The sequence below is a fragment of the Heloderma suspectum genome, chromosome 7, assembly GCF_057233095.1.
Source record: "Heloderma suspectum isolate Gila_16-S chromosome 7, 16-S_ref, whole genome shotgun sequence".
Classification (NCBI taxonomy): Eukaryota; Metazoa; Chordata; class Lepidosauria; order Squamata; family Helodermatidae; genus Heloderma; species Heloderma suspectum.
In genome coordinates, this window is record NC_139464.1 from 33,208,754 (window position 1) to 33,228,610 (window position 19,857).

At 44.8% G+C, this 19,857-nt stretch overlaps 1 protein-coding gene across 3 annotated transcripts in view; it reads right to left on the bottom strand.

The window, feature by feature from the left end:
- Positions 1-10,020, bottom strand: part of HIPK2 (homeodomain interacting protein kinase 2) — a 214,092-nt gene extending 204,072 nt beyond the window's left edge. The window contains exon 1 of one of the 3 annotated variants that reach the window (XM_084809530.1): positions 9,496-10,020. In XM_084809530.1, the coding sequence (XP_084665656.1) occupies positions 9,496-9,514 (19 nt within the window). In that variant the 5' untranslated portion in view covers positions 9,515-10,020. Of the gene's footprint in view, positions 1-6,902; positions 6,976-9,495 lie in introns of those variants that run through there. The other 2 variants (XM_084809533.1, XM_084809531.1) reach the window with 2 other exon arrangements.
- Positions 10,021-19,857: the final 9,837 nt, after the last annotated feature.

Genomic DNA, 19,857 nt, shown 5'->3' on the forward strand with positions numbered 1-19,857 from the left:
ACTGAAAACTGCCCTATTGATTTTTAAAGGGCCTTTGTGATCATCTAACATACGCCTATTGGATTTTGCCCCGCCGTTGCTGCATCATGCCAATATATTGCCAACTCTTGATTAAGAATAAGGCAGCTAAAAATCAAACCATGCACCATTAGCTTCAGTTTGCCTTTCTGGTTTATTTTGCTGCATTTGTTTTATACCTTCCGTTTATTTTCTCCAGCAAAAAAACATGGCAAAACAAAAAGCAAAACAATTTATCAGAAATGCCTGCTTATCTGAATGCATTGTGTATCTACCAAGTAGGGTGGCCATGTGTCCCCCTTTAGGAGGTTGAAGGGTTATTGGAGGACAGTGCTCTGTTTGAAGGTGTCCTCTGAAGAGCTGTCCAGTTTAAAAGTAAGGAGCCGTGAGAAGGGAGAGCAACAGGGGTCTTGAAGCTGCCCATCCAGTTACCCACCTGGACTGCAGGCTGAGCAGGCACACAAGTGACCTGGTCAGTCTTCCCCACCATGATGAGATGTATTATGTTTCTATTTAAAATATAGCTGACCCTTCTAAATTTGCATATATACATATAAATCAGAATATGCAAATATTATGTGAATTTATTTATTCAAATAAATCCATGTCCTATTCTTGAGGGATGCATTTTCTCTTTCTTGGCGAAGAGCAGGGGGCCAGCCTACTACCAAGCAGCTCTATATCAACAGCCTTCTAGGTAAAGAGAACTCATGTTTACCCAGACAACTGTCTGCTGCCTGTTTTATATATGCCCCACGGTACTGGGATAAATTAGATAATTATAAAAATAGCATTTATATAGCACATTTCAAGTTTTCGAAGGGCTTCACTTACATAATCATTGCAACAGCCCTGTAAGGTAGGAAAGCGTTATTTATTATCCCCAAATTGCAGATGTGTGAGAGCCAGTGGTGCACCTAAAGTCACCTAGTGAGTTTGTGATTGATATAAGACATGTGCCCAAAGACACTCAGAGCTAGAATCAACAATAAATCAGTGCAATGGTAATTGATTTACATGTACACTTTTCCAAAGCAATCATAATTGCAACGTACCAATTCCCACATGTTAAACAAAAGGGCTAAACTACAAGATTAAAATTGTATAATCAAATAAAACAGCATTATTCAATTACAAAATCACCCCATAGCCTTTCTCAGCAGCTTGCATGTAAAAAGTCCAGTTACAGAGTGTACTTTGGAATCCTCCCTTGTTTCGAAAAACTCCAGTAAAGATCGCCCACTCTTAAAAGGTTGAATGTATAGCTACCAATAGCCATAAGCAATTGCCAAATTCGACCTGCAATGAAACTGAAGAAACCATAATTGCATTCTGTGAGTTCCTTTGTGCTGCACCAAAAGGACTGACTGTATCTGGTCCAGAAGAATGCAAAGTTAGACATTTATTAAGGCCAAAGACTTGCAAACGGTTCACTACGTCAATCAGGGCCCTATTCTCGCTTTTCACAGAGAAGCCAAGAAGACTACTGGCAATGTAAGGCAAAGGAAGGAGCCGTAGTTCAGTGGTAGAGCACCTGCTTTGCATGAGAAAGATCCCAGGTGCAGTCCTTGGCATCTCCAGGCATGGCTGGGGTCAGACCCCTGATCAGTGCCGGTTCCAGGATTTTGAGGGCCCTTGTGCAAGACACTCTCTGGAGACCCCCTCCCTTCAGTAAGTCTCCCTTCTCGCCACCACTGTCACCAGGTGCTATTGCTCCTCACCCTCTTGCTCATCATCACTGCCACTTGCTTGCATGATAAGCAGAGAGCCAGTCAACAAGTAGGCCATGGCATCTGCTCCTCCTCCTTCTCATCTCCATCACTGTCTGAGCCAGAGCAAGAGTCAGGTGAACAAGCAGGTTGCAATACTGAAAAGGAGGAGCAGTAGCAAAGCCAGGGGGAATCTTGTCAGTGGGTTCCTGCAGGGATGGGGGCCCTTGGCAGGTGCCTGACCATGCTGACCCTTGATGTCAGCCCTGCCCCTGCCCGATACCCTTCAGAGCCAGCCAGCGTAGGCAGTGCTGAGAGAGGTGGACCAATGGAAAGGAAAAAGGTTCCTCCTGTGCAAGCACTGGGTCATACTGACCCCTAGAGAGACACCTGCTTACGCTGGCGTTTTCATGGGAGACTATAGCAGGGTGGTTTGCCATTGCCTTCCCCAGTTGTGACTACCTTTCCCCCAGCAAGCTGGGTACTCATTTTATCAACCTCAGAAGGATGGAGGCCTGAGTCCACCTGAGCCGGCTACCCGAGACCCGGCTTCCGCTGGGATCGAACTCAGGTCATGGGGAGAGTTTCAGTTGCAATACTGCCGCCTACCACTCTGCGCCACACGAGGCCCTAGGACCAATGGTCTGGCTCTGAATACAAGAGCTTCCTATGCTCAGGTCATGGGAAAAACCTCTACCTGAGCCGCTGTCAATCAGAATAAACAGCAGTGGGCTAGATGGACGAAGAGCCTCTCACCTGGTATAAGGCAGCTTCTGAAGTTCCTTCCTAGTTCTCCGTTTCCATGCCCTAGCTCTTGCATGGTAGGGGGCCCAGCTGAGCAGCATGCCTTGCCGGAGGGATCCCCAAGTCCTGGAGCTCCGCAGCTCACAAGTCAAACGCTGAGCCACTGTGTTACAGCAACTCCCCAAACCATTTGTACTGCATATCTATTTATTACGAGTGCATCATACTGCTTATGAGAAATGTAGTAGTTTCTCTGGCACTTCAAGGCCTTCCTGCACAGTCAGGTCGGTGCAATGGGGCCCTAAAATAACGGTGACTCAGGACCTTTTTGCGTGCAAGTGGAATGTTGCTGGGAAAAGGTGGCTTCTGCCATAGGCCATGATCCATCTTTTATTGATGGCGGTATTATTAACATGTCCAATTAGCAGCATCGGCATCTTGCACTAGGAATATTGGCCTTATAGGAGTTCTACTACGCGCAGCAGCAGAGAATGGTATTGATCAAACCCATCAGTAACCTAGCAGTAGCTGATACTTGGAGAAGCTAGAATTGAAAGAGTGCAATGGAGGGGGGGGAACCTACCTTTTTGTTATTGAAAGTAAGCAGAGAAGCAATGACTCTTGTCAATGACTCTTGTCTAATTAGAACATCGTATGTGATGAGCAAATCCACACTGGTTCTTCCTACTCCAACACCAAAGAATGTATCACTTTGCAAAATCGTGAGGGGGAGGAGGATCCCTCCTTCACTACAATAAAAATCCAGTCTAGCAACCTCTTTCAATGCAAGGTGGATCCAGATCCTTAACACTTTACATTGGTTTCAGAAATCTGGCCTAAGATAATTCCTCCAAATATTAAAAAGTGTGTTTTAAGAATCTGGGTGCTGTTTCCATTGCTTTGCCCCAGTTTAACCAGTGTTGCATGCAGGTAATTTTAGATTCTGGGCCTAATGATCTTAGAGCCTATCCCAGATGGTAAACCCAGGCTGGGTCCAGGCTGCCTTTGGGCAACGAGAGTATTGTTGGGCTCCTTTTGCCACTGTCCCCTGAACACCACCCCTTCCAATTTTGTAAAAACTCTGCTGAGGAGGGCCCTGCGCATCTGCCCTCAAGACCTACACTGGTGGCACCACTGAGTTTAAGAACAATAGGAACAGAGGAGGCTGCCTGACACTGAATTAGATCCATCTCCCTGTACTGACTGGCAGCAGCTCTCCGGGGTTTTGGGCAAGAGTTTTTCCAACTCTACCTGGAGATGCCAACAATTGAGCCTGGGACCTTTTGCATGCAAAGCATGTACTGTACCCCGAGCGACTACCCTTCTTCCTACTCTTGCAATTTGAAATTGTCCCCTGTGTTTCCAAACATGCCACCGCACCAAGCCAGGAAGCTGTTATGTGGCATCCTAAGATTCTTAACTTTCATTTAAACATGTTTCTCTCCCTCATGATTCAGAGGCTTCTTGAAACATTTAGAGAACGTCTATTCGGAACTCATCAAACACAGGGTCATTTGGAAGAGCTCCAAGTCATCAGGGCAGGATGGGGCTTCAGTGTCCCTTACTAGTGTAGCATGGTGGTTAAAAGCAGTGCACTAAAGATTTCCAGTTCAAATCTCAGTTCAGCAATGAATACACTATGTGCTCTTGGGCAACCAATCTCTCAGCCTCAGACCCTCATCTATAATATATTGGGGCAATAATTCTATCTTACAGAGTTGCTGCAAGGATGACCAAAGCACAATGAACACTAAGAAAAAGTGCTATGCAAAAACTAAGGTTAATAACAATTATGATGTTGATTGCTTTGTATTTCCATCCCTGCCTGGTGATTACCATGCCCTCTTGCTTGATGCCCTCCTCCTCAATGCAATTCTCTTTCTCTACTCCTTTTCCTCACCATCTGCCACCACAGGAAAATCAAATTCCCCAAAACTTCAGAAGCAGAATAAATTACACACAAGACATGTATTTTTCCTGGTTATTTAATTTACTCTGAAGAAGGAAAAAAAGGTTCATATGTCATCCAGTGATCACCATGATCAATGCAGGAAAGCTTCATAACTATCCATGTACACCTATATACTCATATGACCAGGAAAAGAAGCACTACAAAGGCTGGTTTTGTACCTCTTAAAGCAAATGTATATTCTGCCTCCAAACAGACCTCCTCTATTATTGCGTTGTTGTTTTAATAATCTAAACAGTATTTTGAGCAGTTCAGATGAAGACGTGGTCTTGCTGAAACCACCTGCGGCATCTGTGTGATGGCTGCCAAGAGTCTCTTCACACATGACATTTTCTAGGCACATACCTTTAAGTGTATACTGAAAAATGTAATGTGTGAATGAGACAAGTGTTTGTATTACACAAGGAAACAGCATTAGCTGTAGATCCCAGCTGAGGGTAGCAAACCCAGGTTTACTGCTTCACTGTGTAATATCTCAAATTAAGGCTGAAATCTAAAAAATACGCCTGGGTCTGCTATTAGCAGCTAGCATTTGCCATGTGATTTCCTGAAAAGAATACTGAAGTGACATATATATTCTGAAGGGGATAGTTAAGAATCATGTCAATGGTCCAAAGGAAATGTTTCTTCACCCAGCAAAAATTTAAACTATGGGATTCACTTCCACAAGATGGAGTGATGGCTGCCAACTTGCTTAGCTTTAAAAGATTAGACAAATTCATGGAGGACAAGGCTATCAGTGGCTACTGGTCACGATGGCTGTATATAATCTCCAGCACTCTCAATACCAGCTGCTGGGGAACGTAAGCAGGGCGGTGCTGTTGTACTCATGTCCTGCTTGTGGCTTCCCATGGAGGTTTGCGCGGCCACTGTGCAACCAGAATGCTGAACTAGATAAGACTTTGGTCTGCTCAAGCGCAGATCTTCTGTCAGACTCTGGTGGTGGTTGTTTGTCATGGGACAGAAAGCAAGCTTGGGTCACCTGCCTAATCTCTGGAGTTTTTCCGGTCCTAAATCTAAATTGGAACTCTCCCAGCTGAGGACATGGTCCTGGCTGATTCATCCCAATGGGCTGTTTTCTATATTCTTTATATATAAAGAACAGCATGATTCAACAAAATTCATGTTCTCTCTTTTTAGGAGGACAGGCCAATCATAAGCATTTTGTGGGTGGGTGGGGGAGTAGTTCAGGAATACAGGAGTAAGGAAATGGCAGACCAGGACTAGGCCCAAGTCCAGTGAAGATTATGAGGAGGGGCCACAAGTCGGGATGTAGAGCACATGCTCTGGATGCTAAAAGTCCTGGGAACAATCCCTGGCATCTCTGATTGAAATGGTCAGGTAGCAGCTCTTCCTAAGACCTTGGAGGGCTGCTGCCAATCAAAGTGGATAGTACAACGTGGGCAGGAGGGTGCTGTTGCACTCCTGTCCTGCTTGTGGGATTCCCATGGGCAGCTGGTTGGCCACTGTGTGAACAGACTGCTGGACCAGATGGACCCTTGGTATGATCCAGCATGGCTCTTCTTATGTTCTAGTACTAGGCTAGATGGACGAATGCTCTACCTAGTATAAAGCAGCCTGCTATGTTCCCTCCTTAAAACCACTGAAATCATCACAGATGAGTTCATCCCACTGATTTCAACATTACTCAAGTGTGAGCAAGGACTGATTCACACATACGTGTATATCACTTTGTTTCTCTATGCTACTTGATAATCATAGACTTGGGCCCGGTTTGCATGTGTATGTCCATCTCCTGGCAATAGCCAGGGAAGAACTGCATGTGTGTATAGACCATCCCAGCTGCAGCTTTTCTATCTGAAGCACAAATGATTTTCAATACGGTCGACTCACATTTTCAAATGTCAGTCATCACAAGTAAACTCATCAAGGGTAGGAAAATGAATCAAGCAATACTCATGCATGTATAAATCAGGCCTGAATGACCGGCAGCTGGATGTCTGAACTGACTCCGTTGCATCTGAGGAGATGAGAAATGTTCTGTCTGTAGTGTTATATCTGTGATGCCCAGTTCCCATATGTGCACTCAGACTTGATGGGTCAGTGCAAACATCAAGCGATGAGCATGCCTGTGTGATCCAAGCCTAACTTTCTCTGGACTGGGGCCACTGGGCAGGGCCAGCCCAAGAAACTTTCATGCCTGGGGCAAAGGACAAGATGACCCCTTCCATGTACCAAGAGGATTGGCAGTTGAATCTTACTTGAACTTGGCAAAGGGAATGCTGGCTGGGGAATGCTGGGAGTTGTAGGACGCTTTTCTGTCTAAACATACATAAGATTGCACCCTTAAGGAGCAAAGGCCAGGCTACATGTAGAAGACAATTCTGTCCTCACACCAGTCAATGCTGTCCCCCTACAGCATCTGCCACTTGAGGTAGCCACCTCAGACTGCCCAATGGTAGAGCTGGCCCTATGCGAAGGATGAAACAAGTATGGCTTACCCTGAGAGAGGTAGACAAGTACAAAGTCCAAGCTAAAATGTTATGTTCCTCAGGTGCAGCAAGAGACCCTACGGACAAAGGAGAATTATGCCTGTCAAGATACCTGCTGCTTTCATATGCCCACCATTGTACGCAAATTGGGGGGGGGGGAGGATGTACAAAAATCCACACACTTCACTCTGACTCCCCACATCCAATTTTAGCCCAATCATGGCCTGCTTGTAGCCTTGCAAAAACGGAGGGACGGGACACAATGGTAAGGCATTGTAATTCAAACAATGAGCCCTTGACTGTAGTATCAAACAGACAGTGAAGACCCACGTCCAAATCCCCCCACCCCAGCTATGAAGCTCACTGGGTGACCTTGTGCCAGCTCCTCTCTCAGCCTAACCCTACCTCACAGGGTTGTTGTGAGTATGACATAGGGTGGGGGAGATCCATGTGTGTCACTCTGAGCTGTTAGAGAAAGGGTGGGATAAAAATGAAACAATCGCTGTTCTAAAACCATATTCTAAAATACCTGGGCGGGGGGAGATATTCCCATCCCCAGAAACGTCCATTAAAAAACAGCACTACGGGTCTTGGTATTCCTCGGCAAGTTTCTTTCCTAGAAAAGACCACCGCCACACCATGGTCCAGCAGAGGGCGCTTTAGGGAGGTATTTAAAGAGAAACCTTTAAATAATAATTTAAAAAAAAAAAAACCTCGACGCCAGGCTGATCCAGTCGCTGCAGACTGTGGCCTTTACAAACACAGTTTTTAACAATACAAACATAACTCTTTACTGTCTGCCTCTTTCAGCAGCGGCGAGTTTCTTTCTTGCCTTTCTTACCTTTTTTTTTAGCATGCTTAAAAGCCTGCTGAATTCACCTTATTATTTCTATGCATACGCGCGCTCTCCCCCCCCCCCCCGTTGGCTACCTTTTGACCTGAAAGCTTCACCATCTGGAATGGGAAAAAACCTGGAACTATATATATATATATATAATATTATATATATATATATATATATATATATATATAATATATATATATTTAGCATGCTTATATATATATAAGCATGCTAAAAAAAGGTGTGTGTATATATATATATATATATATATAATTTTCCCCCTGCGAAAACGTATGATCGCGACCCCCTATTTAAAACTCCACACATTTACTAAAATTGCCCTCGGATCGGTAACTTTATAACATCGAGGTAACCAGTTCTTAGAGGAAAGAAACAGCTCTCACAAAGTAATGCTCGGTTACTATAAGTTTTATCACCCTCCTTCCTCGAACGGCTAAAAGTATCGCTTCCCACACACACTGCAGCCTCGCTGGGTCTTTAGCGCTCAACCCCTCCGTCTTCGCTATATAAAAAAAAAAAAAAGATCGGGCGAGGCAATTAATTGAATTTAAAGCAATAATAAAACGAAATGCCTTCCCCCCCCCCCCAGCAATTTATGTAACGCTGTTTAATCAATGCCAACCGAAGGCGGAAAAAAAAGTGTGTGTGTGTGTGTGTGTGTGTATATATATATATATATATATATATAAAATAAGCGCAAGGTGATTCAAATTAAGCCAGATTTATTTTTTACGGGGGGGGGTGGTGGAGATAAATGCAAGCAAGCAAGCCACAAAACCAGGCTTCCGCTAACAAGATTCCGATTAAAACACGAAAAACCAACTTCGTGCACTTCGCCGTCACTCATCTCGCCCTTGCTCGTTTTAGCGTGCAACTGAAAGAAGTACCGGCAATCGTTGACCGGGTGGGTGCGTGGGGGGTTAAACCAAAATTCTCTTCCTTGACATACACGCAAACACACACATCTCGGTGTGTATAGATTGATAGGCATTAATAATTCTCCCCTTTTATACCGGATTTTTAAAACAAACACAAACACAAAACAGACACACCGAACTATGCCATCTTGGTGCTATCAGCAAAGCCTAAACAAAACAAAACAAAAAAGCACAACTGCGCCTTTAGAGAATTAAAATGAGAGTCCCAAACGCTGAAGCGCCAGGGATCTAAAGTGACATTTTGTTGTTGCTGTTGCATTGGCCGGCACGCATTGTGTAGCGATAGACGCCGGCGATTGCAGGCAACCCCTTGTCAATTTCATTGTTCTAACCCGGCACCGAAAGAAGACTTTTGCCAGCAGCGGCGGCGGCGGCACAGCCACAGTAAGACTCGAAAAGGGACGTGTTCATTTGCACTATCACCGCACCGCCTCGACAATCGGAGGAGAGAAATGTTGAAAAGGCCATCGCAAAAGGGAGCGGGGAATGGAGGACAAACAACGTAAAACCTAAATAAATGGTCTAATGTACACATATCACATATAGATATATTAAGACGCACACGCACAAAAGGGGTGCAGCGTTAGATCTACAACTCCCTTATTTCAAAGCAATTTCCTCCGGCACTCTAGAATTAAAGGGGGGGGGGATCAAATCGGTGGTCATCGGGGGGGGGGTTCTCCCCCTCCCCTTCTTTTGCTTAAAAAAATAATAATCTTGCCCCTGATGGGAGACTTGAGTATGGGAGAGAGATGTCTCTGAGCAGGAAGAGAAATGTAAAGATCCAGAAAGCTGCCCTTACCTTCGTACATTGGGGCCATCGGTGCAAGGATGCCTGTTATTCATGGCAACGAAAGAAAAACGAAGCAGGATTTCAGGTCCCCCCCCCCCTTTAAACTCAATAGAAATCTGCCATCTTGAGCCTGTGTCTCTCCGTACAGCCGAAGCGGCCAAAAGCTTCCTGCATCTCTCCTTCAATTCATCGAGGAGGGAGGCAGGGGGGAGAAATACACATAGAGACCTCCATAAAGCAGCAGCAGCAGCCAACGGATCAAAAATAGAAGATGGGGAGGGGGGAGGAAAGAGGAGGGGGGGTGCGTCGATGCACAGTGAACAGGTCAAGTGGGGAGGGGGCTGTGGGTGGCCAGAGGTCCCCCCAGACTTGGGGTTTGGGGGGGCGGGGAGGGGGGGACTCGAGCGATCCCCCCAAGCTCTCAGCTCAACATGTCTGTCTGTGTGTGCGTCGAGGGAGATTTCTGCAAAAGTTGCATTAGAGAGGAGAGGAAGAGACAAGACTGCGAGAGCCAGAGAAAACAGAAAAGAGGGGAGGAGAGGAGGAGGAGAGGAGGAAAGGCAGGGAAAAAAGGGGGGGAGCATAGGGAGTTTGCAAATAATCAAATACCGATGGCACGGATCGCAGTTTCCCAGAAGGAGGGAGGGGAGGGGAGAGGAGCGAGGAGCAAAAACAAAACCAAAAAAATCCCCCCCCCCCAAACAAAAAACAAACAAACCCTCATCACCCTCTGCTGAGATTATGTGGGATCGTGTTTAACAACACATTTCAATCAGGAAGGGGAGGAGATGCGGGGGGGGGGGTGAGGGGAGAGAAGAAAAAAAGGAATAGGGAACAGAAGTTGGTGAAGCGGGTTTTGCCTCTCCTTCAGTACTTAAATAACAATGTGGGAATAGATAGATGGCTAGATAGATACAGTGTTATTTTTTTAAGGCAGCTGTTGAGACTGTAAGCTCCTTGGGGCACAGACCTATCTTCTTGTTTTGTAAAGTGCCTTGTGCATTGATAATGCAATTAACATGTACACAGTAAATTAAAAGAATAACAACGAAGCCTTGTGGTGGAAATGTGTATAAGAAGATTTATTTATGTAAAAAATGATGTATTGCCCTTCATCCTTTTACATTTCAGGGCAGTTTTCAAGGACATAAAAAGGAAATACAAAATTTTGCAATAAAATAAGACACAGCATTCCTCCTTTTTCAAAGAAATGTTCTATTCTATGTTTGCATTTTTTACGGTCTTGTTTCACTGACAAGAAATTGTTGCTTTTCTTTTTTTAGTCTTTTTTAATGTAGTTTGCTATAAACAGTGCATGTATTTATGGGATGCATTTTGAGATAAACATACACTCTTGCTTTCAGGATTTGTTTTTCCCTCTTGAAAAGAGCCACATCAAAAGAGTGTTTATGACAGCCAAGGAGCCCCCTCCTGTGTTCATTTTAAGCGATCCATCCCTTTTGCTCAGTTTCTACCTTGGCACTGCCAACTCTCTTCTTGTAAGATGTCTTCAGGACATTCCCCCGGGGGTGTTGGCAAAACCTTTCTCTTCCCCTTGCCTTCTATAGAACTTAATCTTATGGAGGTCTCCCAAGTACAGCTGACTTTTTCAACTTTTTCTGTAGTATGCAAACTGGCCCCAGGTTGACCTCAGCTAAAGCATTCCAGGGTGTTCTTATAAACAGAAAACCACTCAAATCAGCTGTTATCCAATACCTCCTTTACACAGCCAGATACCACTAACTGCAAAAGAATACCACTGATAATATTCTTCGTTGGTGATGTATATCCATCCAGGTGAATGAATCAACCAAGGTAGGTATTAACTCCACATGACACTAATCATCATCACCATCATCCAAAGGGGAAAAAACAAAATCCATATCACCTTAATACTTTTATTAAGCCAACACAGAGCTCACAAAATACTATGCAAGCTTTCGAGTTCTCCAGAACTCTTCATCAGGCAAGATGGTAACGGGGGGGGGGGGAGTGATTGATGTTCAAGCCACAGAGTCTGCATCTGGTTGCAGTCTTAAGAGGGAAAGTGGGAGAGGGCTGCAGACATTCAGATTCAGCTCTAACAGGTACAGGATGGTTTCAAGTGATACCTGGACCCACCCAAAGGTTACTGGGAAGAAAAAACAAACAAGGGTTGATCCCCCATTTTAGAAAATATAAAATCCAGCTGTTGCTCAGAACTGTCTCCACCCTTAGGTGAAATAGTAGGTTCTTTGGTAGGTGGAAAAGAGAAGTAGCGAGAAACTAGACAGTTTTTATATTAACAAAGCTAGAGATGCTTTTAGATGGTGTACTATGTAAAAAAAAAAAAGCAAAGGAAGCCAAATTGGACAGCTTTACCTAGTAGATGGAGGAGATGCATCCTCAAAGAGCAAAGTCCCAGATTCAGGTGGTATATTGTTGTTATTGATGTTGTAGTTATGGCTGGAACCTAATTAAATAAATTTAAATTACTTAATCATATGAGTTGTAATTGATCAGTCTGTTGATCATATTTGCATGTGTATAAAAACAACATTTCTAAAGCAAGAAGCCTACTTTGTTTTGAGATTATGCACACAAATGGCATAGCGGGCATAATTTTAGAAGAGTCATTCCTGCCTGTTTAATTGATGAAATGTTGCCACCATAATAATAATAATAATAATAGCACTGTACTAAGTTTAGAAAACAGTAACATAATCCCTCCCTGAAGGCTTACAATCTACTAGAAATGATACAAGAGGGATGGTGAAGTAATAGCAAAATGTATTATAAATAAATAGCAAAATTTATTATGAATAAATAATTATTCATAATTTACATAATAAGATTTTGAAAGGCAGAAGATTTTTAAAGGCACACCCCCTTCCAGAAGTGTGCTACCTGGCAACCGAGGCCAGGTAGCAGCAGATGCTTTGGTCCCGAGGGAGCAGGGCAGCTCCTCACCTAGACAGCTGGCCTAGAAGCAGCTCCTGTAACATCGTTACTAACATAGTCTTTAGAGTGCTTCATATACATCATCTCAGTAACCCATACAACAATCCTGCAAGGCAGGCCAGCATTATAATCCCCATACTGCAGAAGGGGAGCTGAGGGAGAGTGGCTTGCCTTTGGGACACCAAGTGAGTTCACAATGAGATTTGTGCAGGCTGGGTATTCAAGGCATTGCATTCAGTAGTTCTGCTTCTACCTCACAGGTAGATGTCAGGTGGTGGTGCTGTTGTTCCTATGCCATTTGTCCTGCTGGATTCCACAAGGTGCAATGTTATCTCCCAAACCATGCCTGTTTCCTGCCGCCCCATCATCTACCACCTCTGTCTCCTCTAGCTGGCGTACGGGGGGGGGGGGGGAGTTTGTAGAGGAGCCGCTGCATCAGATCCAGATGAGGCAATGGATTTCAGGCATTGCCAAATATGCTTGAAAGAGTTTCCCAAGTGGTAAATGTGTTGCAGCAAAAAGAATGAAGAGCGTTGTGGCACCTTAAAGGCTAACAAACGTATTATACCATAATAAGCTATTGACTACTTGGTCTCTAGTCCACAAAAGTTTAGCCATAATATATTTGATAGCCTTTAAGATAGGCGTGGGCAGCATTGGAGGCTCTGGGAAGTTACTTCAAACCCACCTACCCTGGAACTCCCCAAGGGCTGCACCACAACCATGTGCTGCTGAATTTCAGCAGATGCAGCAGTGAAACAACTGGCAATTTGCTGCTGAATTTTGGTGGCAAACCACGACAGTGGCCTAAAAGGGCCAAAATTAGTGGTGGGCTGAAAGAAGGCACGCTTTTAAAACAAGGTGATACATTTTTAAAGATGTGTTTTTTAGAATTGTATGGCTGTTCTTATATATCTAAAAAAATATATACCAAGAAAAGCAAACCAAATATATTAAAAGACGGAGGGCAGGAGGTGTGTGTGTGTGTGTGTGTGTGTGCGCGTGAGGGAGGGAGGGAGGGAGGCAGGCAGAGAGAGAGAGATGATTGTGTCATGGATGAGTCCCCAGTGGAAGCCAGATTTGTCTCCAATCACTGTGACCTGCCCTATGACTTCACGCTGAAATCATTATGATTTCCTGACTTATACTTCCAGCAGGCATTTTGTTAATCTCATAACTCTCTGCTTCTATGATAACTGGAAGCCAATTGTTTGTCTAGATAATCAGTATTTTATATTTAGCTCTTACTTCAAGACACCTTCTGGTTCCTGAAACCTGCTTAGATCAAGAGTAGTAGGGGAGATCTTCACTGTTGCAATGAGAATTTAGCATGTCATGTGAGATGGCTGGGAACGGTGAGAAGCAAATTGAAGCTCTCTTCAGATCAACATTTCTGTGGAGCTGTTATCAGTGAATTTCTCCTCATTACTGCTAGAGGACTAGCCTTCATCCACGCCAGAAGTGTTTTGAGGGCACAATCCTAAGCGTGCCTGGCTAGGGCATGCCGAGAGTTGTAGGACTTTCTTCTGTCTAAAGATGCATAGGATTACACCTTAAATCAATGAAAAGATGATACATTTTAGAGACTTAGTTTTTAGGTTTTTATAGCTGTTCTTATATATCTTTCTATTTATCTCTTCCTGTGCTGTTTGTGGTTTTGTATAATTATTTGTATTGTGTTTTATTCTTTTTTACTATTTCCATTGGATTTTGTTCTTTTAGCTGTTTGTAATCCGCCCCAAGATGATTGACCCAGAAGCTATTTGCGATACTGTCTATTCTTGGGGAAGGCAACATGGTGCCCACAGGCACCAATGCTTCCCCTGACATCTTTCTCAGTGCCCACCAAGATGTCTTGTGGCTCCTGTTTTAAAACACACATGCATACATTTTTCTGTGAAATAGGCTTCCATTGTTGCTGAAAACTGTGGGTTCAAAGGAGTTGTTTAGTGTGTTGGGGCTCAGACCCCACCTCTGCCTTGTTCCCAGTTTTCTAGGCAGGTTGCTTGTCCTTTGTCATGTCTCTTATGGCAGCCATTTTGTGGTAGTGCCCAGGACAGTTTATCAAATTGCCAAATGTGCCCATGCCCCCAAAATGGTTGCCTGCCCCTTGTCCAGTTAATTTCTATCCTAAGGAAAACTTACACACTCAAAATTCTCAACATAGTGGGGCATAGCACTTGAGGAACATGCCATTGTAACTTTTTTTTTTTAATAAAGGGCTATATGTCCAAACATGTTTAAACATCATGTGCTTCCAGGTGGACAACTCCTAGTGCTACCAATAAAAAGGCATTATGGAGCTATTCTGTGTTTCCCTGTTCAGTAGATTTTTGTGGTAAGGAGTGGGTGGAGGGGGAATGGAAGAAGTGGGTGGGAAACACAGGAAGGTTACAAATGGAAATTGCCATCGACAGAGGCATACAGGTGGTTAAAGAGGCTTTTGTGTGTAATGTGGTCTCATTACATGTTCAGCTGAAAAAGAGAAGATGTACCTTTAGTTCCACACTTCATCTGTTTACTGGAAACAACGATCAGTGTTTCTTGCAACAAGTGTAAATTTGCAGAGGTAAGCTTACCTTAGGTAAGCTTAGAAAATAAGGAAATAAAGACAAATAAACAAATTATAAAGGATTATAATGGGGAAGGAGAGTGTCAGTGTGGACATAGTGTTAGACTGAACGATTTGTCCACTGCTGCATTAAGATAAGTATAGAGTAGCCATTGTATAGATATACAAGTGAAAAACATGTTTAAGGGAGTAATCCTATGGCCTCTAGATGGCCATAGGATATCTGGTTTTCCGGAAAACCGACCCTCCCCACTTCTGAACTGCCTCAGAGGAGCATAGAGCGGCTGAAAAGGGGCATTCCCGGAGGGTGTTCTGGGGCGGGGAGGGCGGAAATGCCTGTATGACACATCCAGTGTGTCATAGAGCAGCCTTCTCCCCCACTCAGCTCTCCCGAAAATGCAAGGCAGGAGAGGCACGGAAGGAACGATCCCCTCCATGCTTCTCCTGCCCTACATTGGATAGGCAGTCGTCTCTGAGTTCGGAGGCGGCCGCCTACCTGAGTAGGATTGTGCCCTAAATCACTAACATAGAACAGATCTCTAAAAGCGTTTTGCAAATAAATAAGGAGATCTTTCCTACTAAATATACGCAAGCTTTTTATTTAAATGATCCCTGCAGTTACAGCCTGGATCATTTAATGAAAATGGAGTTATTACACACAAGTATCAAGGGAGCCTATTTTATTTGCATCAGAGAGTCTCATATTTTTAAACAATGATTCATCTGCCATTTCAGTTTCTGTCCTCATAACGCAATCAGCACACAAAATAGTTACTGTTGTACTGAATGCATTGATTGTGATTTTCCCAGGCGGAGGAATGACTGCTGTGCATTTGGCTTGCAAGTGCCAGCATAGCCAGCTGTTGTGGACTGATAGCCAGTGCTAACCCTCTACAGTTTACATGAATAAATAGCAAGGAACATGGGGAATGATACGCAACAGCCTAAGCTACTTTCAGGGAGGACAGAAGCAGCCCAGGTTTAGCCGTCCTTTCAGGCAGGAGTTTAGGAGACAGTGGAACTGGATGGTCTAATTCAGTGAAACAAAGCCACCCATCCCACATCTGACTGGCTGATCACACCTATCTGCACAGAGAAGAATGGGCCCATAAGTTGTCCTGCATCTTTGAACATGATTACCTGTGACACTGAAATGCCGTGTGTTTGTGTGGGGGGGTGACTTAATGGGAAAGCTTTAACACAGGGATTGGCAACCTGCACCCCCAGGGCTGCATATGCCCATCAACCTAATTTCAAAAGCCTTCTGCAAGCAATCAGTTCAAAGGACTGGCAAGAGCAATTTGTCCCTCCCCTGGCAGCCCCTGGGTAGGGAGGAAGAGGGAGAGAGAGTGGGAGAGAAAAGGGGGTGTTGGAAAGAGAGAGAGAGAGAGAGAGAGAGAAGGGCTGGCTCTAACTAACTCCTTTGCTATCACCCTGCCCACTGCTGGCTTCAACCCCACCCACTGCTGGCATGCGGCCCCCAACAGATTCCCCCAAGGGAATGCAGCCCTTGACAGAGAAAAGGTACCACCATGTGCCTGGTCAGCAATCTAGAAAATTATGATAGACAGTAACCTGAAAGAACATCTTTCAGCCTGAGGACCACTTGGAGAAGCTCTTGGAGGCCACATTCCAGTGGTGGGTGGGGTTGAAGGCAACCAAAATACCCCAAATACCAGCCTATTTTAGCTTAAAGTTCTTACTGCCAATACCTAATCCTTAGGAGACACATTTCAACCTTTTAGAATGGGAAAAATGTGCAAAACTGGGAAACCACCAAACCATCAGTGGTTGGGGGAAAGGGGAAGAGGTGTGGCTTCTGGGGAACCCCAGAAGGTCAGGTCTGGCCCCCAGGCTTGAGGTTGTGTACCCCTGTGTACAGCATATAATCCTCATAGAGAGCCATAAAATGAGCTTGGAAAAAAGGAGGGTAAGGGGAGACATGATAGAGGTGTATAAAATTATGCAATGTGTGGAGAATGTGGATAGGGAGACATTTTTCTCCCTCTCTCATAATACTAGAATCCAATGGGGTCATCCCATGAAGCTGATTGGTGGGAGATTCAGGACAGATAAAAGGAAGTCCTTCGCACAGCGCATAGTTAAACTATGGAATTTGCTGTCACAGGATGTAGCGATAGCCACCAATTCCGATGGCTTTAAAAGGGGGTTAGACAAATTCCTGGAGGAAAAGGCTACTAGTTTTGATGGCTATGTGCTACCTCCAGTACCAGAGGCAATGAGCCTATGGACATCAGTTGCTGGGGAACATGGGTGGGAGGGTGCTGTTGCGCTCATGCCTTGCTTGTGGGTTCCTGGTTGACAGCTGGTTGGCCACTGCATGAATAGAATGCTGGACTAGACGGACCCTTGGTCTGATCCACCATGGCTCTTCTTATGTTCTTATGAACATTCTACCATTCATCCCCCTGCTGCATGATATCACTACAACATCGGTCACTCCTGCTCTCTGTCCATAACGTACCATAATCTGGATGACATAAGTGGTTATAAGCATAAGGCATAGAGGACCTGCCTGAGTGCACAGATGGGACTAGACAATCTTAACCAGTTACATCCCATATGAATCTAATCCCCCATACATATATAACCACTGAATCCGGCACCAAAATCAGGATGGAAGTTTCTGTGTTCGGCTGGCTTAAAACCAGACTCCATTAAATATTCCATGCCACAACTGGAAAAAATGATTTGAAATTAGGGTCATTTATATTTCCGTGTGTTTTAATTTGTGTAATACAGGGATAGGGAACATGTGGCCCTCCAGATGTTGTTGGACTTCAGCTCCCATCATTCCTCACCATTGGGTATGCTGGCTAGGGCTGACGGGAGTTGCAGTCCAGCAGCATCTGGAGGGCTACTCATTCCCCACACCTGGTCTAACACTTGTACAGGAAATGAAAACCGCTGCTGTCAGAAATGCTGCTAAGTTTGCAGCCCATTTTTAAGAGAGGCCAACACAACAAAAATTGTTTTAGCAGGTCATTAAAATGCAGTAACAGACTTTTATTGATCTCTGGGCTTTTGTTTTAACCTGGCTCCTTTGTTCATTTTGTGCAGTTTGAACACAAAAGATCCCCCCTACCTCTTCTACTCGGTTATATGGTCATACTATCAACCCACCTGGTGCAGTTCATTCCCATACACACGCACACACACAAATGAAAAATACAAAAACTACAGTAGTTTTATAGGTTCTACTTGTGTAGAACCTATAAAAACACATAAATCCCCCCAGTACTGACAACACAAATACAAGAGGTAAAATTCACCGTAAGTCCTACTTAGAGTAGACCTATTAAAATGAATGGGACTTGACTAACTTAAGTTCCATTAATTTTAATGGGTCTCCTCTAAGTAGAATTTATGTTGGATTTCACCCAAGATAATCAGCAACAGCAAGATTACCAATCTGTGGTTAAAATGAGAAAGAAAGCAAAGCACAAGCAAAGGGTCAGAGAGATTAGCACAACATAAGATCAAATTCTGAACTTGATTTTGCCATGTCAGTGAAACAAGCTGGACTTACATGGCACTTATATGGCAGTCCTGTCATCCTGCTATGTTCGATGGCCTCTATGCAACGCTAAGGCTGGCATAATGTAATCTGATGCTCGGCCAGCAGCAAAGTCATAATAGATGCAGAAATGTATCAACGCAGCATCACAAATCAACACTCACACAGTGTCCCTGCTGGTAACCCTGTCTGCATCCACCTGTTGAGGGAGATAATGTAGCCATTAGGACAATACTCACCCATCCTATGAAGGGGGTTGCAGTGGAACTTTGTCTGCAGTTGTCTGCAATACATAAACAGATACTGTTTGCCTTGGCTTGGACACTACAAGGAAGAATATATCATGAATGTTGGGCTAGTAGTACCATAGGTGGAGTAGAGTGTTTGGTGCCTGCCAACAAAGGTGACCTCGCTCGCCAGTCTTTCACCATCGCATGGTGGACATTTACCTGCATTGGCCTGGTTCGCCCACAACACTAATCCAGGTTTATTTAACCCATGGTTTGTTGCCCTACCCAGGGGTTGTCTGGCAGATGATCAAAGTTTGTTTGCTCAGTCCCTGGGTTGTTTCCCTCCTCCTTCACTTACTCCCTCCCTGTATCCCAAATGCCTTTGTGGCTCTGTAGTAGTAGTGGCATGTAGAGTGGCTGGGATTTTTGACCACTCTTGCCTGACGTCTCTGAAGCCTGGCAAAACAACCCATGAACTAGGGCTGTGCATGGACCCCCTGATCTGACTCGGAGGCAGCTCCGGGGCTTCGAAGGTGGGCCCAATTTGTTTTGGGCTGATTCAAGGGCCCCCTGACCTGCTTCAGCCCACAAAGCCAAAGCAGGATTCGGACATCCGAATCCTGCTTCACCTCCACCCCTGCAACGTGCCGCCCAGCCCTCAGCTCCTTACCTAGGCCCTTCGGCTTGTTCCGGGGTGGGGGCACCACTGCCACTGCTGCCACTGCCACTCTCTGGACACATGCCAGCAGCTGTCTTGTTGTTCCAGGGGATGGGGGAGCCATGTTTAAAATGACTACTCCCTGTATTTCTGGAAATACAGGGAGTTGCCATTTAAAAAATGGTTCCCCCCCTCCAGAACAACAAGACTGCTGCTGGCACATGTCCATAGGACCCAGGTAAGGAACTGGGGGCTGGGTGGCAGCGGTGGTGTCGGTACAGCGGCTGGGCTTCTGGATGTGCTGAAGTGCACTGAAGCGCTTCAGAGTGACCCAATCCACTTCAGGCTGCTTCCTACCCCCTCCACCTCACCTTGGAGGCTTTCCCATTTTGACTCGGAGCTTGGGCTTCGTGCCGAAACGGTACACAGCCCT